Raw genomic sequence first — 25,571 nt, 5'->3', positions numbered from 1 at the left:
AGGATTTTATTAGAAACACAAACTGTGTCTTGTCTCCTTAACACGTACACACACAAAGATTCTCACGTATTCACATAGGCATTTATTTCTAATCTGACAGGATAAGTGTTAAATTATCTCATCTCTTAAGCCAATAGGTACTCATTAAATAGTTGATGATTTACCGAGATAGTAAGAAGTTTTTAAAAAGTAAAGACGAAGCATCTTTGGTGGCACACTGCTCAAGAAATCTTTTTTGAGAATTAAATTTTTTCTTAGTATTGACTTTCATTTCTTATTTTTATTTAAATTTTTAATATGTAATTTCATATTCCATTTCAATTGCATTGCAGGAAATAGAAACCACAATAGGTATTTTAAGCAGAATGGAATAATAAGAAACTGAATGCTTGCAGAATCTTTTGGAAAGATGAGGGGAGGGAACTCCTGTTGAGTCTCCGGGAATGACTTCTAGAACACCCCAGCAACCTCTAGTACTCAGCTGCCAGGGGAGCTGCAACCTCTGCCTTCTGCAGAAATTCAGGGAGTCAGGAGCTGTTGAGATCAAAAACACTACTTAGCTGCGATCCAGGGATCAGCAAGTAGCATTAGGAGGTAACTGTTACCACCATAACTGCCTCATAGCAGCACCCAGGAAGCTGGTAACTGGGTACTGGAACCAAGTGTCCAGCTGCCGCCACCTACACCACACTTCCCTTTCAACACCCATGGCCTTGCTTGCCAGCAGCCACAGCCCAAAGCAGCAGGAAGATGGCATTCACCCACTTTCATCTTCCACTCTACATCTCATGAAAGTACATCCAGTTGGCAAAAGCTTATTATTGATCCCCTGCTTCAAGGGAATCTGGGAAGGAGTTGGAACTTTCTGATCTCTCATGCTCAGGAATGCACACTGGAAAGATAATAGAATATATTTCCACAGTTGAAAATTTAATAAAAACATAGAAGAGGATATATAAAAAAGAAAAATCTTCTCCCACCCTGTCTCCTGTATTCCCAGTCCCGCTCTCACAGACAACCACAGTACTCAGCTTATGTGTATACTCCCGGAGATATTCCATCCACATGCAAACAAATGTACATTCAGTGTACCTATGTTCCATTGCCCCCTTTTATACAAAACATGGATTTTTCAAAGCTTGGCTAGGCAATAGAGAAGTAAAGAGTAGAGGAGAGAAAACAGAATAAAGAAAAGGAAAAGAAATCTCATTACCAGTTAAGCCAGGATAGAGGACAGCCCTCACCCCCCATTCCCCTGGTTCTGGGACTTGGTGGTTTGCCTGGAACTGATCTTGGACTTCTCCCAGTGTTGTTTATGCAGGGCCTCTCACAGGCCTCACCTCCATCACTTCGCCATTTTGCATACTGATGGCCCTGGTGTCCTTTCTACTCCCACCCCCCGACCCCCGTTTCAAACAGTGGGCCATGTCTACAACCTAATAACATTGTGACTGTTGCCATCTAGCAAATCCGACAGTCATTTCACTTTGAAAAGTGTAGATGGGGCTGGTCCTGTGGTGGAGTGGTTAAGTTCACGCACTCCACTTCGGCAGCCCAGGACTTCACCAGTTTGGAACCCTGGGCGCAGACATGGCACTGCTCATCGAGCCATGCTGAGGTGGCGTCCCACAGAGCACAGCCAGAAGGACCTACAACAAGAATTTACAGCTATGTACTGGGGGGCTTTGGGGAGAAGAAGAAGAAAGATTGGCAACAGATGTTAGCTCAGATGCCAATCTTTAAAAAAAAAGAAAAGAAAAGTGTAGATGTCTCATGATCACAGTTTAGAAATAACACATTGCTTTCATCTCATTTGTTGACTATAATCAGTTGATAATGGCTGCCTAAAGTGCTCTGTTAAGGATTCTGACACACACATCAGAGTGGTTACTATCAAAAAAAGCAGAAAATAACAAGTGTGGGTGAGGATGTGGAGACATTGAAACCCTTATACCTTGCTGGTGGGAATGTAAAATGGTGCAACCTCTGTGGAAAATGGTATGGCAGTTCTTCAAAAACTTAAACATAAAATTATTATATCTAGCAATGCTGCTTCTGGATATATACCCAAAAGAAGTGAAAGCAGAGGCTCGAACAGATATTTGTGCATCCAAGTTCTGGGCAGCATTATTCACATCAGTCAAAAAGGGAAACAACTCGAGTGTCCATCAGTGGCTAAATGGATAAACAAAATATAGTGTGTACGTACAGTGGAATATTATTCAGCCTTAAAAAGGAAGGAACTTCTGACACATGCTACAACATGGATAAACCTCGAAGACATGATGCTAAGTGAAATAAGCCAGTCACAAAAGGACAATTACTGTATGATTCCACTTGCATGAGGCACCTAAACGTGTTGAACTCATAGAAAGGAAAGTAGATGGTGGTTGCCGGGGGCTGGGCGGAGGGGAAATGGGGAGTTAGTCTTCAGTGGGCTTCAGTTGGGGAAGATGAGAAGGTTCTGAGGATGGATGATGAGGATAGTTGCACAACAGTGTGAATGTACTGAATGCCTCTGAACTGTACTCTTCCAAATGCTTAAAATGGTAAATTTTATATCATGTATATTTTACATAATTTTTTTTAAAAAAGGCTTTTTTAAAGAAAGGATTTTGACTGTGCATAGGCTCAGTGAGTAAGAGTGTAGTAACCAACTAGTGATATTTGCCAAGGATGCGGGAGAAGTTTTGGCACACATACCAGGTGCTATTTTCATCTCCCTGGCAACCTTGGAGATTCTAAAATAATAGTTCGAGACCAGAGATATGCATCAGAATCATCTAGGACTTGGAAATCAATACATCTGGGCTGGGGCCTGTCCTTGGGTACTTAGAAAAACTGCCTGGTTGATTCTGACACACGCCCATGTTAGGAATTATTATTTGAGGGATGTGTAGCTATGAGATGGTTTATGAACTACTCTTCTTTATTGATTATTGACCTGTACACCTCCTGCAGGCGCACTATCAAGGGAACACAGATTCAACTCTTGGGGTGTGGCAGGTGGCCACAGGGAGGGGCTTGTCTTGGTTCATTCAGGCTGCTATAACAGAAATAACATAGGCTGGGTGGCTTATAAACAACACATATTTATTTCTGCCAGTTCTGGACGCTGGGAAGTCCAAGATCAGGGCTCTGGCACTTTTGGTGTCTGGTGAGAAGCTCCCTTTTTGCTGTGTCCTCACGTGGCAGAAAAGGGACAAGGGACCTCTCCGGGGTCTCTTTTATAAGGGTAGTGATCCCTGTTCACCTCCCAAAGGCCCCACCTCCAAACACCGTCACACTGGGGGTTAGGTTTCAACATAGGAATGTGGGAAGGACACAAACATTTAGTCTGCAGCAGGACTCTGAAGAAGCAGCAAGGAGGCAGACAAGTTGGGTAGTGATCTCAGTCAACACCCTATACGAATATGTATTCATTTACCCATCCACTCGCAATGAGTTCCCTCACTGGGTTAAGGCGCTGTGTCCATCATCTAAAGAATAGAGACATAATCCTTGTTTTCTGGAATTTGGGGCCACTTACTAGGGAGTGTCTTTTCATTTAACTGAATTGGATATGAAATTCAATGATTAAGGCTATCTTCTCCAGTCTCTCTGGTCAACTTTGAAGCAATCATTTTCATCTCGCTTTGGTTTCCATCCTTGGTGATAATTACAGATTTTGAATTCAGCAGCAGAAACATGGGGAAGTAGCGGACACTAACTGAAAACACAAGTTTCTGCAACGTTTATGTTTTCTGTCCATGCAGACGCATAGTGACAATCCTGATTCTGATGAGGGTGAAGGGCGTTTATTTTTGTGGGGGGGAGGATGGTGTATTAAAGTGTTAAGCCATTGGAGTGCATGTAATTTACTAGAGAAGATATTCTTTTATATCCTAGGAGTGTAATTGTAAATCTGACCTATAAAATGTGAAACATTTTCTGTCTTCATTAGTCTAACATTGGTCATAGTGACATCAGCAGTGACTCCAGCTTTGATATTCTGTTCATTTAGACACTCTTCTGTACTGAACTCTGAGTGGGTGCCATATATGGTTGGGCTAGGGCTTTTCATACTTTATCCCATTATAACTGTACAAAGTTTTTACGAACTTTTATTGACAAACTTGAAGATCAGAGAGATTAATAGTAAGTAGCTAACATGATTGAACACTGATTTGGGGGCCAAGAGGTACTGGGCTCAGTTCTGTCCACAGATTATCCCATTGAAGCTTCACAACGTGTTTATGAGGGATATAGTCTTATTATTCTACTTTACAGTAAGAAAAATGAGGAGAAGGGGAAAAATCGCTTGACCAAGGCCACCAGTTAATAAAGGGGATCAGGATTTGAACCTTTCAGCTACAGATTTCAGGCTAATCCCCTCCCCTGTCAAGCTCATGTTAGAACTGTTTGTATTTATGTGCATTTTTGAACCACATGAATACTCACACACATGAATACTCAAGTCAGAAAGAACTAGTATTGTAACGGCTGCTAATATTTCCACACTACATTATAATTTACAGTGTGCTTTCCCGTCGCACTTGATTAAACCAAGCTCTGTGCTCTCAGCTGCAGCCTCCTCCCGGGTCGCTCTGCTTCTATTTTTACTAGAGCCCATTCTCCATACAAGAGCCAGAGCCGTCTTTTAAAAATATCCATCAGATCATGTCACTCTTCTGCTCAAAATCCTCCAGTAGCTTCTATTCCTATTTAAAATTGAAGCTCCTGCCACCCTCTCTAAGTTCCTTTGCACTCCTCTTGCTGGTACTCATCCTACTGGCATTTAACTTCCCAGCACTTGCCAACCTTGGTCCCCACTCAGGCCCTTTGGATGTGCTGGTCTCTGCCTGAAACACCCTTTCTGCCTCTCTTCAGAAGACTGGCTCATTCTCACTGGTTAGATCTCAACTGAAAGATCGCCTCCTGAAAGAGCCCCTCCTTGATCACCCCATCTAATGTAGCACCCCAACTCCCACTCGGCACCGTTATTTTATCATCGCAAACTGTTACTTCCTTCGTAGAAGTTATCACCATCTGTAATTATCCTGTTGTTTGTTTACCATCTTTCTCCCCGAAAAGAACGTGAACTCCATGAAAGCAGAGGCAGCGTGCAACTTTATTCACTCTGTTTCTCCAGTGCGGGGCCAGGAGTAGGTCTCAGTGTTTAAGGAGTAGATGGCTGGCAGCCTGTGTTCCTGAATCACTCAGCTCATTGCTGGTCACATGCTTCACAGCAGAGGCTTCTTAAATGTGTGTGGAGTAAATAACCTTGAAATCAGGATTTGCTAACATCTTCCCGAATTCCCATAAGGATTCATTACATCTGATTGTTCTGAAAACAGTGATTTTCTACAATTTGTTCACCGATTTGATACACAGAGTGTTAATGGGTTGCGTAACTATGTTTGGATGATTTCTTAAATGTCTGTCTGTCTTTACAAGTGAATAACCAAGCGAATTCAATGACGACAACCATGGTTTTGTGACACGCCTAGGGCAGTGGTTTTCTCACTTTGGACCCTGGAGCAGCAGCATCACCTAAGAACATGTTAGAAATACAAATTCTCAGGCCCTGCCCCAGGCTTACAGACTCAGGCACTCTGAGAGTGGGCCCGGGAGATGCCACACAGCAGTTGCCCAACAAACGAGGATTCAAATGTAGAAGGTTTCCAAAGTGGACGCCATGACTTCCACAGTACCTACGACTAGAGAGAGAGATTATCATCACCTCTTGGGTCAAATCCTAAATGCCCAGCTCAGGGCTGGGCCTCCACCAATTGCCCGCAGCATGCCACACTCATGACGACCAAGGCGTGACACCAAAGCTATCGACTACCCGCCACAGACACTGCTGCTTAAGACTTACTGCCGCCTGGGGCCCTCCTCCTATTGTTTGACACCCACCTCATTTTTGAAAATCTACTTTTCTCATGCCCTTCAAACCTCAACTCAGAAAATGAAGAGGAAAAGTTTATTTTTTTAAAGGTCACAGTCTTTGAAAAAGAGTTGAAACAGTTAAAAGACGAATGCCAATGTTTAACCATCTTTGTGGTCCTGAGAGATTTTTAGTAACTCGGAGTATAAAGATGGGCATATTCTTTTTGGTTACTGATTCTGAACATACTTATTGAGCATCACTTATGCAAGGAACGCTATCTAGGGCTAGACTAGGAGTGAAGGCTAATCCTTGCCCTAGAGGAGCTTCCAGTGCAAGGAGGAGATGGGAGACCCCGGGAAGTAAGCAGTTGGAACACAGTGTGAGGAAGTTTCCAGTGAAGGCTCATCAAAAGAAGCCACGTACTGAGTCCTGAGGGACGGCGGGGGGCAGGAGGACTGAGGAAGGCTTGCCAGGAGAGAGAGCAGCTTGTAGAAGGCCTGGAGACAATTCAGAAGTTCTGAGGTCTTTATGAGAGAGCTGTGACTTCCAGAACAACAGGAATAAATCGTCTTGAATTTCTCTGCTCCAGGCTAACCAGTTCTTAACCCCCTCCTTATGACACTCTGTCACAGTGTAGGTCCTGGTGTCCAGAAGAGGCATAGGAAGCAGTCCTGTCTTTTGTGTTCAGGTTGGAAGAAAAAGCTTCACGTTTTCAAATTGAGATTTCTCTCCAAATGGCAGGATATAATATTTATCATCTAGGACAGATGGTGACTGTAGTTTTAATAGCACTTTAAAGGCCCAATTGCTTCAGGAAGAAAGTCCTTCACATTCTCTGAAAAAACTGATGGATGTGGAAACTTACATGATTCCTAATAAAACTTCAAAAGTAGGCAAGAGAAGGGATATTGGCATGTTGAGTCCTCTCTAAATCCTCCAGATTTGTGATTCCCGACATTCTGATGGAACTAGTGATGGGATTAAAATTCCATTTATGGATTTTGTAATGCATTTTGTTTTGACTCAGTATTTGCCAGATGGACCTTTTTTTCCAGACAGGACTCCTGTGACTAGTCACTCGAATTCTGCATTAGTGCCAGTTATTTTTCCATCACTCTAGAATATCAGTAACACTAGCAAATCCCCGAGTAGGTGATGTTATATCACACCTACAGCTAACGCCTGGCCAGAATCTTAAGTCCACTAGATGAATTACAGACTTAAGTAACAGCCGTTATGTACTTAACAGCCCCAAATTTTCCATTACAAATACTGTTTTTGCTCTTTCTTAATTTAAAAAAAAAAAAAGTGCCTTGAGGGGGCTTTGAATTTCCAAGCCTTCCAGATCAAAGATTTCTTCAGCTGTCTGAATTATAAGAATGTTGAAAAACAAAAACAAATCCTTTTCCTGCTATAAAATCTTTGCCATATTTTTGTCTTTATGTAACTCAAAACGGCTGAACTGAAAAATGAAGTTGGTGAGTTCTGTTCAAAACCTAAAAATTCATCATAATTTTGAAAGTGTCATTCTAATTAATCTGACCCAAGAATAAGTTTTACTAAATTCTTGTTTGATGATCCAGAAAATTGCTAAATAGCCCTTAGAATAAAACAACTTTTGGCTAAAGGTACCAAAATGTTTTAAATTGTTTAAGTGATTCAAGACTAAAGTGGGCATGGTGGTGGTGGTGGCCCCTGTCATTTTCCTCAGATTCCACACATGCCCTTGGCTACATGTGTGTCCTTTTAGCAACACAACTGGCAAAATAGTAAACTGTTTATTTCAAAAGCTTTTTGTAGAAAGCACTGACTTTTCACAAGGCGATAGTTTATAGTCGTAAGTTTGCTGATGTTTTTGGTATAAGGCCTGACCCTCAGTGTACCAGAAGTAAACGACTGTTAGCAAAGGGGTGTGGCACTAACTCATTGGTCATCTGGTATAATAGATAGCCTGACACTGTACTACCTGTGCACTAATGGTCTCAGAATTTCAGCACTTCAAAAATGAACCACTTTTTGGGCCAGCCCTGGTGGCCTACTGGTTAAGTTTGGCACGCTCTGCTTTGGCAGCCTGGGTTCAGTTCCCGGGCATGGACCTACATCACTTGTCTCTCAGTGGCCATGCTGTGGTGGTGGCTCACATACAAAAAAAGAGGAAATTGGCTGTGGATGTTAGCTTAGGATGAATCTTCCTTAGCAAAAAACAAAAAAAAGAGCCGCTTTTTGCTTTGTCAGTAGAGAGATGTCAATATTCTCATACTAATGAAAAAACTAGACACCTGTCCTTATGCATGGGGGGTAGCAGTGGCTTATGTGCTCTCTGACATTTGAGATGTAAGGTACTTGATATGTCTAAGAGGTCATTTGTTTCCAATTTCCTTGCATGTTACCTTTTTAACGTTTTCTTTTTCTAATTATTAAAAAGAAATACACCCTAGAGAAAAATTGGAAGAATAAAAAAAGTAAAATATATAAACATAAAAGAGTTAAAAAATCCCACCATTTGCATTTGCTTTATGTCAATGTACATTTTGTTGCATTTGCTTTTTGAGAATGTATTTATGTAATTGAGATTGTGCTGCATACAGAATTTCTACTTTTTTCTTGAAAACAACCATTTTCTCATGATACTCTAAATTCTGTAGCATCAGTGTTAATGCACACTATTCTGTTATGGGATGTATGTTTAATAACCATTTTGGGACATTCAAGTTGCTTCTAGTATTTTGTTATCATAAATAATTCTGCAATTCACATCTTTCTACGTGAAACTTTTTCAGTATTGCTGTATTAGAAAAAACTTTAGGTTTCAAGTCACAAGAAATCAGTTAGCCTTGTCTGAAGCAAAAAAGGCAGTGTATTAGCCTGCATAGCTAAAAAGCTAGGGGTGGAGATTGGTTTCAGGCATGGCTGGACTCAGGGGTTCAGTGGTGTCTTTTGGTCTCCTAGACCAGCTTCCCTCTGTGCCGGGTTCATTCTCAGGCCTGCTCTTTTACATCCTCCCGGGAGAAAGACAGCAGCTCTTCCCCTGTTTCCAGCAGAAGTCCCATGACTGAGGCTCACTAACGTGACTGAGGTCAAACACCTATGGCTGAGCCAGTCACCAGGGCCAGGGTGAGGGAGTGTTCTGGTTGCCTGCCTACAAGACATCGCTGCTCCCTCTCCCACCTCACTTCCCCACCACCCTCATGCTGCACACTTGAACTCTTTGCTGTTTCTTGAACCCATCAACCTGCCCTTCATCCAGGGCCACTGCTCTTGTCCCCTCTCCCTCGCACATTCTTCCCCCCGTTGTCCCCATGGTTGCTGCCCCCTCACTTCCTTCAGTCCACACTCAGGGACTTCCCTGACCACCTCTTCACTATCCTCTCTCTCTGCTCTGTTTCTCTTCATAAACTTATTACTACCTGATGCTCTGTTATACATATTCATGTGGTATAGCTTTGAATTATTTGTCTCCTTCCATGGCAACCGCAAGGGCTAACACTGTTTGCAGCTCTATGCAGCCCTCAATAAATACTCATCAAGTGACTAGATGAATGAGTCTGCCAGACCAGGTATGTACCCTTGCATAGAGTCAGCCTACCCTAAGGACAAGCAATGCTGAGGGAATGGTGTGATTCCCCAAAGAAAATGGGCAGCCATCCCCAAACACCAGGGGACTGGAAGCTGGAGAGACCAAAACACCCATGCCCATTATAATTTCAGATCACTTTCTAAGGCAAATTCTCAGGAGTGGGACTTCAAAGGATATGAATGTTTTGAGTTTCTTGATACGTACTTTAGCTCCCTATAAAAATTCTCAGAGCAGAAAAAATAATCTTTCTTAAGTGCAGACCACACTATGCCCCTCCCCAACTTAAAACTGATAGGTCCCCAGTGTTCTGTGAACAAAAGGACTCTACCCTGGCACCCCAGGCCTGAAACGATCCAGTCTCAGCCTTGCTTCTCCGACCTCTCAGGCTCCAGCACACTGGCTTCTCTTCTGCCCTGGCATCTCCCTCTCCCCTCAGGACCCTCATACTTTCTCCTCCCTCTCTGCCTAAAAGACCCATACCTCAAATCTGGCCTGACTGCTGCCTACTCTGTTCTTCGGGCCTCAGCGCAAATGTCCCCTCAGGAGCCCTTCCTTAGCCACTTGGTCAGTACTCCCCCTGCAGCTTCTCCAGCAAACATGGCGTTTCTTCACAGTACTCATCACCCTTTCTCCTGTTACTTAATTAATTCTGTCTTCACTAAAACGTAAGCTCCAGGAGAACTTTTTCTCTCTGTCCATTGCTGTAGCCCCAAAACACAAAACTGGTATCTGGCATATCAAAGGCCTTTAAAAATTTTTTGTTAGGAAAAAAATTAACAAATTGCTCTCCAAGAGGGTTGTAGCTATTAACACCCCATGAGCAGTAAGTATGCTCCTTTCATCTCATCTCTCATTGAAGCAATTTTCTTAGAATACAGCTCAAGAGATGGAATGTTTTTGACCCTCATGGCGTGGGTGCTGGAGGAGAAGCAATGGGGCTGTTTTCTAACAGTTGCCACTCCCATTTGAATGGAGATCAGACACACTCTGTTACAGCCAGGTACGTTACACCAAGGCCGCAAGAGGACGTTACCTTCCTGTCTAGTTTAAATTCAGCCTGAATCTTCATCCTCCTTGTGGAAGTGAAAAAAAAGATTTCTTTTTGTTGCAATTGGACTCAAGGGAACTTTCTAAAAACGTTACATTGAGTAAAAATTAGTGAATCATCAGCTTAAGTATTTGGGATGTGGATGGGCATCATTGCTGTTCATTCCTATCCCCGATTCTCCAATTGGGTTAGTATTTGGATTTATAGAACCCTCTCTAATCTGTCCATTGTCAACATTAGAGTGCGTATATTTTTGTACATTACTTTTTTAAAGAATTTCAAATTTTAAAAAAAAGTCTTGCAAAAAGAGTTGATCCATATAAAAAGCATTTATTAGAGAGACACCAAAGCACCTTTTATCAGGTAAAAGTCCACATGACATATATCTGATTATACTAATCAAATCTCCCTTTACCTGAAAAGAATTCTGTTTGAACACAAAATAAACTTCATGTCCCCATTTTTTTCAGACGAATCTTTAGCTCACTCAATTTGGGGATCACAATTAATTCCGCAAAATAATGACTCTGTTCTCCAAAAGAAAATAGCCAATACAAACTTTTCTAGTTTAAAAATAGCACCATTGGAGGAGGGGGATGTCTTTTAAGTGCAAAATCCTTAAACAAGTGATTTACCAAAATTTATGGAAACTAAACTTTGAGTGGTTGATTTTATACAAAGGTATAACACCCCTATGATCTGGAGTGGAAAAACAGGAGAAAGTGAAAAAACAAAGCCAAACAATAACTTTGAAAAATCCAAAGACACACACACACACATCCCTGCCGGAGTGTGTTTCTTGTTTTCTGCCAGTTGTATCACCAGTCAGCGACCTCAACCACAAAGGGCGTTTTCACGTCTATCTTCCCGCTGTTGACGATGGAGCAGTCGGTGAGTGGACGGTCATGCCCGTCAGTGGCCTGCAGCTCTATGGTGTGGACCACCGTCTGCAGAGAGAACGGCAGACGTGCGCTTCACTTCTGACTCGCAACTACGGCGAGCCAGACGGTGAGCTCAATGCCAAGTCTAAAAGCCCAAGTGGGAAATAAGTTTTTTTGTTTGTTTTTTTGTTTTATGACTACAAAACCATGCAAGCTAACTATGGAAAACTTAGAATATTCAGGAAATTTATATATAACAGGATATTTATATATAACAGGATAAAATTTGCCCACTACCTGGCTAATCAGAGGACATATTTGTGTATTTCCTCACTTCTTTTTATCAGCATTTTATATTCTAAAAAAAAAATTAGAGGCCAACCCCAGTGGCCTAGTGGTTAAGTTCAGCCCGCTCTACTTTGGCGGCCTGGGTTCAGTTCCCTGGGCACAGACCTACAACACTTGTGGCCATGCTATGGCAGTGACCCACATATAAAATAGAGGAAGACTGGCAACAGATGTTAGCTCAGAGTGGATCTTCCTCAGCAAAAGGAGGAAGATTGGCAACAGGTGTCAGCTCAGGGCAAATCTTCCTCAGCAAAAAAAGAAAAAGAAAATTGTAAATACCTAGCTCTAATAAAAGGTATTTCTACTCACTTGTTACAACTCAACATTTAAGAGTTAATATGCAGTATAAGCCAATTTCAGCTCCATCCTATTATAGATCTAGGCATAACAAAATGGCCAGAAAGCACATTCAGAAGTGGAGCTAGTTCTGGATTTGCCCATTTTAAAGCTGACCCAAGCCATTAAGCTACAGGTTGAGTCTGATATGTAACCTGAACCCCACAGTGGTTTAAAGGCCCCTTTCTCCACCCTAGAAGGTTTCAGGAGCCCATGTGTTTCACCCTGGAGAAGGGAGGGCTGGTCAAAGACCAGGAAAGTGGGCTTCTGATGGGCGTCTCAAACAGGGTGGAGACAAAACAGCAACAAAAAGTCTAAGTGCCTTGGACATGGTGTCAACTAATGCAGTCTCTGGTTGACTTCGGTTAATTTAAGATAAAAGACCAGCATTCTTCTAATAATAATATATATTTCTAAATAGATTGTGTGTGGGGAGGTGTGCATGTGCATACATGTGTACAAGGCAGTGGCTTCACATCTGAATTACCTGTGGCACTTTTAAAAAATGCTTATTTAACAGTTAAATTGAAAATTTCTATGTTCTGTATGTTTTACCACAATTTTTAAAAATGCTCATTTGTGGGCCCACCTCTGGAGGTTCTGATTTTCTAAGTCTGAGGTGAGGCCCAGAAAACTCACAGTGTTAACAAAGCAACCCAATGATCCCTGGAGGATCAACGGATGGAATTCAGGAGATTCTGCAAATTCCCTGAACCTGTGTGAAACACACACACACTTGTTTTTCTTCTGGAGATAAAGTCTATAGTTTTCTTTAGTTTCTCAAAGAAGTTTATGACCCACAAAATGTTAAGGACTGTTCCTGTAAGACTAGGCAGCAGGTCCCCCAGGCTGTGTCCCCATGGGGGGAAGGAAGTTGCTGCAGTCAATTAGGGCAATAAGACAAGATCAAGAAGACGTGAAGAACAACCATGGCCAGAAGAAAACCCAAAACTTTACTCTTCATTTTTCTTACAACTTAGCACAATGTTGTATTACAAATACATTGAATGAATGTTTGAATCAGTTTACATTTAAACTACTTAGAACCTGGTTAGGCCCAGTGGTCAAAAACCCAGACGTGTTTAGCACAGGTATGCCCATGTTTAGCTCATTTGAAAGCAAAGTTCAATAAGAGACTTGAGTGCTGGCATTCATTATTTTTTTATTTTATTTTTTTTGAGAAAGAGTAGCCCTGAGCTAACTGCTACCAATCCTCTTTTTGCTTAGGAAGACTGGCCTGAGCTAACATCCATGCCCATCTTCTTCTACTTTATATATGGGATGCCTACCACAGCATGGCTTTTGTCAAGCGGTGTCATGTCTGCACCTGGGATCCGAACCAGCAAATCCCGGGCCGCCGAAGCGGAACGTGCACACTTAACTGCTGCGCCACCAGGCTGGCCCTCAAGCATTCGTTATTTTTAAGAATAGATTCTTTGAGGTCCGGTATGGCTCATGAGAATAGAGGCATGTCCTTTATTGTGATAGAACGTAAGTAATATATTTAGTGATATGTGTTTGCCCTATTTCCCTCTCGTCTCACTTGCTAATGAGAATTCTCTCTTTGATGTCTCAGGTTGAACACTTGCATGCCTTGTAAGGGAGCTTCTGAGGTGGCCTGCTCAGTTCCTGGGCTTTTGTTGGGTAGAATCAGAGTAGCAGATAGAAGTTATGGAAGAACCGCAACAAGTGAGACTGGTTTATTTACATTTGGATGAGGGAGGCAGAACAACTCACATCAAAACCCAACGAAGTGAAATGTGGGAGAGGGCAAGGGAGTCGAGGATGGTCCAGGGCAGACCTTACAGTTACCCATTTAGGAGGTGGGAGAGCTTCTTTGGGCAGCTCCTAAGGAAGATAAATGTTGGGAGCTGAAGAGAATGAGAACTTGAAGAAGCGTTCCTATGGATTATGGATTGGACCCCTTTGATATTCTTTGATTCACACCAGCGTAAATTTGAATTCTCTTCAGTAATTTTGGTTGTTATATTATGTGTCTTCGAAGGTGACTTGTGTCTGTACTGAACCACATGGGGCTCAGGACTTTTCTTTTTTCTTTTCTTTTTTTTTTATTAATGTTATGATAGATTACAACCTTGTGAGATTTCAGTTGTACATTTTTGTTAGGGCTCAGGACTTTTCTTAACATTTTATTTTTAATTGTGGTAAAAAACACAACATAAAATTTACCATCTTATCCATTTCAAGTGTACATTTCAGTAGTGTGAAGTATATTTACATTGTTGTGCAATCTACAGAACTTTGTCATCTTGCAAAACTGAAACTCTGTACCCACTGAACACCGACTCCCCATTTCCTCCTCCCCCCAGCCCCTGGCAACTACCATTCCACTTTATATTTCTATGTATTTGACTACTTTAGATACATGTAAGTGGAATTATAGAGTCTTTTTGTATCTGGCTTATTTTACTTAACATCCTCAAGGTTTAGCCATGTTGTAGCATGTGACAGGATTTCCTTCCTTTTTAAGACTGAAGAATATTCCATTGTATGCATGTATAGGGCCCTGGTTTTATTTGGTTACATTAAAAAGACTTTCCAGGGGCCAGCCCTGTGGCATAGTGGTTAAGGTCAGCGCACTCCGCTTTGGCAGCCTGGGTTCGCAGGTTCGCATTCCCTTTATATCAAGTAGTGAGATAAATTAAGTACAGTCATGCATTGCTTAGCGACAGGGACATGTGCTGAGAAATGCATCAGTAGGCAATTTTGCCATTGTGTGAACATCACAGAGTGTACTTACGCAAACCCTGGATGGTATAGCCTACTATACACCTAGACTATATGGTACTGTAGTAATCTTATGGGACCATTGTCATAAATGCAGTCCACTGTGGACTGAATATCATTATATAGCACATGACTATACTCAGCTTCTCCTTGTCAAGTCCCCAGCTTCTGCTCCCATGCTCCTATTAAAATACCATACCATATATAATTTATTCACCTTTGGTGAGGCCAGTCAGCATATAGTGATGGATCTCTAACAAGCATATTTAAGATTAAATCACTGAAAGTACTCTTACTGTAAATACAAAGCTTTGAATGAGAAAAAATAATATAAAAGTTACCATTCCATCAATGACTTTTCCAAATACCACATGTTTGCCATCCAACCAGCTGGGCTTGGTCAAGGTGATAAAGAACTGAGAGCCATTGGTGTCAGGCCCAGCATTGGCCATGCTGACCCACCCAATGCCATAATGCTTCAGTTTGAAGTTCTCATCTGGAAATGTCTCACCGTAAATGCTTATACCTGAGTAAGACAAAGCCAAGAAGAGGCGAATCAACAGAGGTTAGCTGAAAGTATTTTCTTCAAATGGAAACATAAGGTTTTAGTAGAATTGGTTAATAGAACCCTACAGGAGGCAGGATGGGGAAAAGATGGTCAAACATAAGGAGAAATAAAGGAGAAGATAAAATTAACTCCTTGAGGAAGCAGGGCACCAGGGACTGAAACAAACACACAAAGAAAAGCCTTAAATATGACACAAGATGGCAGGATGTGCTCTGGCCTCAAACCAAGACCCAAACCTTGACCAAGCAAGTCAGTGATTTCACTCTGAAATGAGAAGCGACTGAAGGGGAGGGTGACATCATAAAACCAGATGGAAAGGTGGATAAGCTGTACCAGTGGCTCAGTCTCTGTCCTGAGGTTCAGGTCACTCATCCTGGGTCACTCCTACCTTAGCAGCCAACCAGGGAACGATAGCACCCTTATCTAATTCTCACAACAACCCTACAGAATAGGTATTCTCAATCCTCTTTTGAATGGGAAACAGAGGTTATAAAACTTGACAACAGCAGAGCAGAACTTGAACATCTGACTTTCTGACTCTAAAGCCAGTGCTCGCTCTTGCCTCAGCAGTAAGAGCAATAGCAGCCAGCCTGGAAGTCATTAGCATGGTGACTTCAGGGCTCATCAGGATACAGAGGGTGATGGCAATTGGGAGCACCCAGTGATTCAACCTTGAACAGAAGGACCAAAGGCAGGCTTGTGAGTGGAGTTCTGGCAAAGCAGCACGTAGAGCAGAACATGTCTTCCCTATGAAACAACAGTATAGACCCTGAGAAGTATCTGCTGCATGCTGCCCTTCTGCAGGGCTCCTTAGCCATCGCTTGCCAACCTTAAAATCCTGGCTCAGTGACAAGGGCCAGAAGTGATATCAAAGGTAAGCAGTTTATAGCTGGCAGGTCAGTGACATATGAGGTGGCCTGGCAGGAAAGTTCTGCCCACAAAGAGGTCTAGGCTAAATTTAAGTGATCCAAAATGTCCTATCTCCAAAAGTCAGAGAATATTAACTTAAGATACGTGTACATGCTTGCATACATACACACACACACACACACACACACACACACACACACACAAAGCAGGGAAGGCAGAGAGAGAGAAAAACAGAAAAGAGGACACAGTAAAGCTCAGTCACCCTTACTGCTGGGCCCCAAAGGGCCCAGTACACGACCTGCAGGCTTTTCCAGTGAGACCCAACTCTGCAGCAGCTGGGGTTGCTTCCCTGAGCATCCTCCCCAACCCCATTAACCCAAGGAAGCTAAACAAGTTTCTCTGCTCCACTCTGCATCCCCGTTCTCTGCAGCACTTTTGCAAGGACTAAAAGTAATCCTCCTGAAGTGCCTGGCAAATCCAGGCATTTAATGGTAGCCATTTAGTTATAAATAAACCATTGCAATAAACATAAAATCAGCACTAGTGCTTGAAAGTGACCTGTTTCTCTTAAAAGGTAGCAATTTAATATCTACCAAACCAGTATTTGCTGAATTAAAAACCTTAAACCTGAAGTCAGTTTGCATTCTGTGCTGTTATACATATCATGTGTGTTCAGGAAAAGAACTCACAACATTTCTGAGGGTAAACAGTCCAGGGAGCTGGGTAGTTGGACTCCTCAATGAGAAACAATAAGCTCAGGCATATCTGAAAGTCTATAAATTTAACTGTTTGTACTTTATAGAACTCTAACTTTGTTTATAAAAATTAATTTATATTATAATTTTGACAACTCATCCATTACTTAAATTTTTTTTATTATTGAAAAAGCTGACAATACAATGAAAGAATTTTGAAAGAAGGAGGTGAATTCACCTGTAATCCTGCCACCTAAATACTAGTCTTGTCCTTTGAGCATGATGCCCCCAGTGCTCCTCCACCAACATCCACATTTGTAGCGAGCTGTCATCCCAGTGTCCACAGTTTTATATTCCTGTAACAGATGTCTTTCTGGATTGCCACATACTAGTAGTCTAGCATTTCGATATCTGTGAAGCAGTCTACTAAATGAATCTCTCTCTACTATGGAAAGCTAGTGAACACCAAAGCAATTCTCTTTAAATTTAGGAAGCCTTACTCATTCATGCCTACCAAGATTTTAGCAGACAAGCCCCCCAAACTCTATCCTTCTTAAAGAATTAGTTTGGTGAGCTTTAGGACTTTGTTCCTTAAATCTGGCAATTCAATATATTGGTTTAACCTTAGGTTTCAGTTTGGTAAGCGGGAAAGGAAAAATGCAAAGACAACGTTACCGCCAGTGCCATCTCCACTGGTGAAGTCTCCTCCTTGAATCATGAAATCTTTGATGACGCGATGAAATTTGCTTCCTTTATATCCATATCCTTTCTAAAGAGATTATGTCAATTGAATATACAAGTAGATATAACCCATACTGAAAGATAAACCCCAGTGTTTATCTGGAAATGACAAAATGAGAAAATTACACAAAATATCTACAGAACTTTATTAGGTCCCTACAATGATTTACTGATAGAAATTTATCATTAGCTGACCAAAATAATAATAATTATTATAATAAACTATGAAAGTAAAGTCTTAATGTGCATAAGTAAAAAGAGAACAATCTGCATTTTCACTTGATAATTGTTTCCCCTCAATTTCTAGAACCTTAAGGACACTAAATTCCTGAAGAATACAGATTTTATAGGAAAATAAAGAAAAATATTATAAGTTGTCTCAAGTTCATCTGACCTACTAATTTAATACGTATTTTCCCAGAAGACATCTCTTTATGTTTGGCCTAAGGAAGATCCAATTTTGTGCACAAACATAATAAAACTGAGACATACCTCTCCTGTTGCCAGAGCAATAAAATTTTCCACAGTTTTGGGCACAACTTTTCCAAAGAGGCCAATCACAATCCTGCCAACATCTTTGTCTCCAATCCTCACGTCAAAGAAGACCTGTGTGTGGTGGAAAGGCAGAGTAGCAGTTTACAACGTAGAAAAGCCATAAATATAAGGTAAGTGAAAATTAAAATCTCACCATGGATCCACAAATGAATGCCCTGCCCATGAGTATTTTACAAAGGAATCATGAAGAAACGTGATATAAATTAAAGAAGCTCTAAAACCATTCTGTGGGTTCTTTTCAAGCACAAATATTCATTCAACCCACATTTATTGAGCACCCTCCATGGGCCAGGCACTGAGCTGGCTACTGGGTTTAAAGTGTGACTCAGTGCTGTCAGAGTCAGCCAGTAAAGTCTTAAAGAATTCCATTCCCCCACGCATCCCAGACAGACACTCCTGCCACTTCCCCGTGTCCCAGCTTTGCGGATGGCTCAGAGGAGAAATTGTCACTCTTCTGAAATGTAATGCTCTCTAATCTTGGCAGGAGGAAAAACTGGTGAGGAGAGAAATAGGCTAACCATCCAGATTTATTTTTTTGGAACTTAAACAGTGCCAAATTCCCAATGAGTTCTCACTTGATGTCTGCTGTCAAGGGGACTGCAGTAGATGGTCAAAACACACAGCGGTCCTCCAAAAGGCCTGATAGTCGCTCCCAAGCACAGTAAGGCACCAGGTCCCCAGCCTCGTCCAAAGTACAGCACACGTTACCCTCAGGTCCTGCCAAAACCGTTTACCCTGTACGCTCATATTCCCCAAGTTACACAAGCAGAATGTGTTCTTTCTCTCTCACAACATTTTAGAAAAGAATAAGAAAACACATATGCAGAAATGAGCGTGAGTCACTTTTTTTGCAGATAAACCTTAAAGTTCTCTCAGGCTTTTTTTAAACTGTTTCATCCGGAATGAAATTATATACCTCTTGCTTCACAAATCACTGTGTTAAGATGATTCTGAGACAGAATGCTTGAAAAGGCCACAGAGTCGAAGGGCATTCTATTAGCGAGTTTAGATTATATGAACCAATCTACTGTTTGAATGGGTGAAAAAAGACATTCAAGAGATGGCTTTAAAAAATATAAGAAGGGTTGTCAAAGAAAAAAGATGTCTTACAGTTTAGAAAAATCACGAAGTAAAGACTGTCAAGCTTCAGTTTGAGACAAGAGCTTCTGCCAATACATCAGTACGTCTGACACGCGGTGATGTGATATTTAGTGTTCCGTGTGGCATTTTACAATTTTTACATGGCCAAAGCAGCAAAAATGGTATTATTATTTGTACTGTAGAACTTTATAGAATGCAGACAAACTGTGCCCTTGAGATGAGGCACGGCAGTAAAGGAGCACAGTTCAGCGTGGCTGGGGGACAGGAAGCCGCATTAACGAGAGCATGAGCCTGGCCCTGCGGGCAGAGCTGGTGTCAAAAAGAAGCAGTTTCTCCAAAGGGATTTCCAAACCAAGGAGTAAACTCAGTAACTGGCAGCCATGAAGCACCACCGGGAAAAGAATCAGGAACGTGACCTTAAAGAAACACCATATAAGATGCTAGAAAAGCCGAAAGCCTTTTAAAATAAGAGAAAATAAAGCCTGTGAATGTATACACAGCAAAGCGAATAAAACATGGGAGAGCAGCATGAGAAGATGAAGAAGTGCCTGTCACCCAGCATAACTCTTCAATAAAAATCTTATTTTCTTACACATGGCCTAGCATACATATTAATATGATTATTTTCCAAACTGCAGAGCCCTTGAACTTCAGTGATGGCAAGAAAATACAGCAGTTTTCCTAACTCTGATGGAAATGATAAAACCAAATCTTATTTAATCAACAAGTATTTATCAAAGATCTGTGTAAAAGGCACCGTGAGGGCACGAGCCACACGAGAGAGTCCCTGTCCTGAGGTGGCTTACATGAAAAGACACGACAAGTAAAGGGATAACTGCAGTCCAGGGCAGCATGTGACAAGTGCCCCATCTACCCGGGCCTGGGGAAGGGTCAGCACTGCGGGAAGGCATCCTGGAGAAGGTGTGATGGGAGGCAGGCCTGGAAGGAGCGGAGCAGCCTCCAGGGACAAGAAGGGGCACCAGCCCCGCCCGGCAGAGTTCTTTCTGGAACCCAGGCAACCAAGGCAGGAAACGTGGTGCATGTGCAGAGAAGCAGTGCAGCCCCTCTGACCACAGCGAGCTAAGAGGGGACCTGCCCCAGTTCCAGAGGCTGAGAAAGGAGGCCAGCTAAGAGCCCCACGTTTTGTTAGGCATCAGAGAGAAGGGAAAGCACAGGACCCAAGCAAGACTTTGGGAATATTATACTCAAGTCGGGGGAGGAGAATCTGGAGGCTCTTAGACCCATCAGGAGTGAGGTCATGTGGCCTGCACTGGGGCAGTGGCTGAGGGCATGTCAGGATGGGGAGAGGGGAGAGGCATTTAAATAAAGGGAAGAAACAGGAGGAGGGGGAGGAGGGAAGGAAACAAACATGACGTGTCAGTGGTGTCTCCTTGCACTTTGCCCACATACCTTATATAGTTAACTCTCACCACATCCTTGCGGGGAGGGGAAGGTACTATTATCACCAATTTACAAATGAGAAAACTGAGGATTAGGGAGGTTAAGTGATTTACCAAGGTTTCCCAAGCAGGAGTGTGAAAGCCACAATTTCCATCCAAGGCTGCACCCAACTGCACCGCAATTCATCATTAATATGGCTCTCTCAGTCGAGGCAGGGACCCCTAAGGGGCAGTGCCCAGCACAGTGTGGGCTCACGCAGGTACTCAAAAATGCTACATAGTTCAATGCCAGGTGACACTAAATGAAGACGAGGGTGCTCGCACACAGCTAGACAGAGCGTGAAGGTGGGCCCGAGGGGGCTGCCAGGCAAAACCCCTCACTCTACACCCCCTCATCCTGAGATCCTGACTTTGGTGCATGCCCTTGGGAACGGGCCTTGTGCTGGACAAGGGGTGGGGCTGCAAAGCCCTCACCCTCCAGGAGCTTACAGTCCCACAGAAGAGAAAACACATCCACAAGTAGCTACGATATAATGGGAAATCAGGTGTATAAGAAGCCAAGTACAGATGTCATGGTTAGAGGTGGTGATCATCTGTGGGGATTAGGGCGGGCTTCCTGGAAAAGGTGGTACTTGGACTCCATGTTGCACTTCAGGAGTGAGCACCTCAGTCACTTCTTTTTTCCCTTGAGGTTGCCCTTGAAAGTCACTTAAAAATTATGGGGCACTAGAGGTGGGGAGAGGTGGGACAGGAGGGAAGAGGCACTCACACAGCCTGACCCAAACTCCTCAGGGTTCATCTTGCTTCCATTTCCAAAGTAACTAGGGAAGACACCCAGTACATGAGCTATGATGTCAAGGAAACTGTTCTCAAACCGCTCCACCTAACTGGCATGGGCCCCTGGGCAAGTTAATTAAACTCTGAGCTCCTGTTCCTCATCTGGACCACAGATGATGATTCCTTTCCGGGCTGCGCTGCCACAGCAGGATTTATAACACAACACTAACAACTGACCTCTTAAATCAGGAACTTACGTCAGGGCTAAGCGTTTTACCTGGTTTATTACACCTAATCTGTAACCCCCTCCAAGGTAGGTATCCTTTCTGTCTCCATTTACAGAGGAGGAAACAGAGCCTCAGACATTAGATAACTTGCCCACGGTCACCCAGCTATAGCATCTTGGCTACTCCATGCTGTAGAAAGTGCCAGCAAGCTGTGATGTGAGTGCAGCTGGAAGGATGGCAGCACTGTTTTCTATACTCTGGGCGCCTGACTTTGCACAGAACCTATAGCATCTGCTGGAAAACGCAGGGCTGCAAATGCCAGTTCAGTGGATTTTGAGACCAGGGAGCCAGAGCCCCAAAGCTGAGGCGGTGGCTGGCAGCAGGACTCATGGACACAGTGAGTGCCGTTAAATGGCCCTGTGGGGGGACAGCACTTCACACCTCTCTTATTTACAGATTGCCATTTTTAAACGAAATCAGAGGAAAAGGAAAAGACTGCTGGGGAAAGAAATACATTAGAGCAATGGCCAATGAACCTGCTTCTCCGCACTTAAGAGAAATACTTTTTAATGTCTCTGTTTTCCAATAGATTTAGTTGTTTTAAAAAGTCCACTGAAAAAGCAATTCAACAGAGTCATATCTATAGGAGACTCGCCTACACAATTAGCTTTTAGAACTTCATCATAAATTTGGTGGGAAATAAAGGAGATACATTAAGTGACGATTCCCAGGGTAGAGCACATGAAAACTCCCTCAGTGACAGCACCCTAGGCTGGGGGCTAAGATGCTCCAGCTCTTGCCCTCTTGGCTCCCTCTTCTAGAGGTTCTTGTTCTCAACCCCGGCTGCAGCCCCCCAGAGATTGTGACTGACCTGCTTTGGGGTGGGTCTCTGCTCTGCTCGGGTAGCTTCCCAGGTGAAGCTCGTGCCCAAATAGGGCAGGTCATGTCCTCACACTGCGAAATCTCACCGAGCAACCTGTATTTTATCAGGCAATCCTGCTCCCTCCCCCCACCCCCATCTAAACCGTCAGCAAGTTCTGTTCCACTTCAAACACCTATTTCAAGTCCCTCCCTTGCTCCCCATTTCTGCCATTACCACCGGAATCCAAGCCTCATCATCTGTATTCTGCCATGGAGCCCTGGATGATCTTCCTGTTCACTCTCCACTCAGCGACCACAGTAATTGTTTAAAAGCATGTATGAGATCATGTCATCCCATGCTTAAAACCCTGCATCCGATCTCACTGCTCTTAAAGAAGACCTCAAATTATAAGAATAATTGCCTCACGCCCACACTCCTAATTGTGGCCTCTGAGGTCCTGCATGATCTTGCTGCTGCTCACCCCTCCAACCTCACCTTAAGCCACTCCTCTCTCATCCCTGGGCTGAAGCCATTGTCCCCTCTCTCCATCCTGTCTGAAGGCCTTTGCACATGCAGTTCCCTTTGCCTCCTAAGTCTTTGCCAGCCTGTTTTTCCTTATCCTTCAGATAGCTTTAAGTGTCACCCAATCTATACTAGGGTTTATTTCCTTCATCATTTCAGAATTTTATAAATTTTATGTTTATAGCTGTATCCCAAGAGACCCAAATAGTATCTGCAGACTGAAAGAACCACCCTACTTCAGCCCTTCAGTTCTGTGGCCTTGTACAAGCCATTTCCCAAAACTATCCAGTTTTGCCCCAGAGGGGCTGGGAGTAGAATCAGTGCTCAATACAATCAGGCTAAACTTATCTCACACTCACACGCACGTGCACACATACACACACGCACACACACACACACACACACAGAGCATGGCGTGGCCTTCGGCTCCCTCTTAGGCTACATCAGATGTTGGGCTGCACAGCCCCCGCCCCGTCTTGTCCTCCACCTCCTCGGGCAGGGTCTGTGGTGGAGCATTTGAGCATCCAGCAGTTCAACAGTATCATTTCCACTGGCAAACACCGGGCTGATGGTTAAGGCCGCTTGGAGCTGCCCCTCCTTCCAGATTCCAAGACACTACTGCCTGTGGGTTTTTCTAGAAGTGGCGATCAAGGGCACCACCCAATCATTCTCTCCCTCCTCCTCCTCTCCCTGCTCCCTCCCATTATCTTCTAACCTTGGGTAAATATGCTGAAAAAAGAACTGAAGCTGTACAGACGCAGTTCATGGCAGATTCCCCCCCCCCCCCCCCTCGAGATTAAAAGGCTGGCCTCAGTCACACAGGTGCCACCGTGCCACGCTGGCCCCCTCCCAGCCCAGGCTCTACCCTACCCCCCGCCCCCCGCCCGCGGAAGTCTGAAAGCGCCCGTCTCCCGGCCGGGGAGGCCGAGGGCTTCCTGGCGGAGGCGAGGCGGACGGCCCGCGCTGCGGGCCGGCGGGGAGCGCGCACGGCACCCACGGGAGGGCGGCCCGGGCTCTGCCAGGCCGGCACGGCCGCCACCCCTCGGCTCGGGCCCGTCCCTCCGCATTCTTCCTGCTTCTCTTCCCGAGTCCCCGCCACGCCGAAGGAAGTACTCGGGCTGTCTCCTTCCTGGAGAAAGGACCCACCGGTTCCGGAAGCTTCTCCTGGTCCCCGGCTGGTCACGTCGGACCACCGACCCTAAGTTCAAACAGCCGGCGCCGGGGGCGGGCCGGCACTCGGCCCCGCACCCCCAAAGTCCCCCAGGGACGCCGGCCCCCGCCGCCTCCCGTCCTCGGCGCCCGGCAAGCCCCTCAGCGCCGCCCCTGACCCTGAGGTCCCAGTCTCCACGCTCCCCTCTCCCCCTGGCCGGCACGAGGGGAAGTTGCTGCCCGCCGCTCGGTCACCTTGGCTGTCACCGAGGGACCTCGCTTGCGCACGCCCGAGGCCCCCGCAGCAGGCACGAGCGCGCCGAGCCCCACGCAGAGCACGAGAGGGAGCAGCAGCCGGGGCCCCGGGTCCATGGTGAGCGGTGGCAGGGGCGGCAGCGGCTCGGGCGCGACAGCACGCTCCGGCCAGTTGGCGGGACTCCCGGGCGGCGGCGCCTGCGCGCTCCCGGCGCGGGGGCTGGGGCTGGGGCTGGGGCTGGGGCGGTCGGGGCAGGGCCGGAACCCGGGCGCGCTCCTCCCAAGTTCAGCCCCGCGACCCGAACTAGGGACTCAGAGCGGCGCGCAGCGGAGGGCGTTGCCCGGTCCTCCTGCCGCGCCTGCGGCGGGGGCGCGGGGCGCCGGGGCCGGCAGTGAGCCCCCCTGCTCGGCTCGGGCGCAGCGCCACGGCGAGGCGCGGCCGGCTCGGCTGGAGCCCAGGAGCTGAGGGTGCGGGGGCATCTCCAGGAACTTACCGCGTAGGCGCGAGGGCGCTGGACGGAAAAGTCGAGGACGCTCCGGCTCCGGGGCCGCCCGGCAGCTTGCGCGCCGCGGGGCGGGGCACTCTGCACACCGTCCTGGTCCCCGACCGCAGCTGCCCTTGGAGCAGCCTCCGCGTCGCCTGCCAGGTTCCAATGTTCCATCAGAGGCTTGAGCTAAATTTTGGACGCCTGTCAGAACTTTGGGACCGACCCCTGGATGGGTTCGCTCGGTTACACATGATGAATGACCTCTCACTGAGATGTTTCAAGTCGGGGATCTAATTTTTACAAACTTAAGAATTATGTTTGGGAAGGTTATTTAATGACATGGGGAAAGGCTCATTATGTTTTTAGATGGAAAACTCAGGTTGCCAAATCACAGAGAAATTCTGATCTCGACTGTGAAAATAAATATATAAAGGCATTTTAAAAATGGAAAGAAAGGCACCAAAACATTTACGGTAGCTATGGTGATAGAGTTATGGGTTTTTTGTTTTCTTTGTAATTTTCTGATTTCCCAGCTGCTCTACATTGAACAT

General features: G+C 44.6%; 1 protein-coding gene across 6 annotated transcripts; it reads right to left on the bottom strand.

The window, feature by feature from the left end:
* Nucleotides 1–117: 117 nt before the first annotated feature.
* On the bottom strand, nucleotides 118–25,209 carry PPIC (peptidylprolyl isomerase C). Of its 6 annotated transcripts, none has more exons than XM_046666901.1 (5): nucleotides 25,027–25,209; nucleotides 18,177–18,290; nucleotides 17,619–17,712; nucleotides 15,152–15,336; nucleotides 118–534 (listed from the first exon to the last, which is right to left on the bottom strand). In XM_046666901.1, exons 1-5 carry the CDS (start codon nucleotides 25,192–25,194, stop codon nucleotides 520–522), a joined length of 576 nt encoding a protein of 191 aa, XP_046522857.1. In that variant the 5' UTR covers nucleotides 25,195–25,209; the 3' UTR covers nucleotides 118–519. The 6 variants fall into 6 exon arrangements, with proteins under 6 accessions (XP_046522857.1, XP_046522858.1, XP_046522854.1 ...); XM_046666902.1 differs by lacking the exon at nucleotides 118–534 and adding an exon at nucleotides 5,075–5,699; XM_046666898.1 differs by lacking the exon at nucleotides 118–534 and adding an exon at nucleotides 10,808–11,444.
* Between the last annotated feature and the right edge of the window lie 362 nt (nucleotides 25,210–25,571).

The sequence above is a fragment of the Equus quagga genome, chromosome 7 (assembly GCF_021613505.1).
Source record: "Equus quagga isolate Etosha38 chromosome 7, UCLA_HA_Equagga_1.0, whole genome shotgun sequence".
NCBI lineage: Eukaryota > Metazoa > Chordata > Mammalia > Perissodactyla > Equidae > Equus > Equus quagga.
Note: the sequence above shows the minus strand (reverse complement) of the source record. Positions and strands in the feature narration are given on the sequence as shown.

Bases quoted from the DNA above. Each gene is read 5' to 3' on its own strand.
- PPIC (XM_046666897.1), bottom strand. From the start codon at position 25,194: ATGGAACATTGGAACCTGGCAGGCGACGCGGAGGCTGCTCCAAGGGCA. The intron at 17,713-18,176 runs GTATGTCTCAGT...TAATCTCTTTAG, and splicing joins TTGCTCTGGCAACAGGAGAG to AAAGGATATGGATATAAAGG. The intron at 15,337-17,618 runs GTAACGTTGTCT...TGTCTTACTCAG, and splicing joins CAGTGGAGATGGCACTGGCG to GTATAAGCATTTACGGTGAG.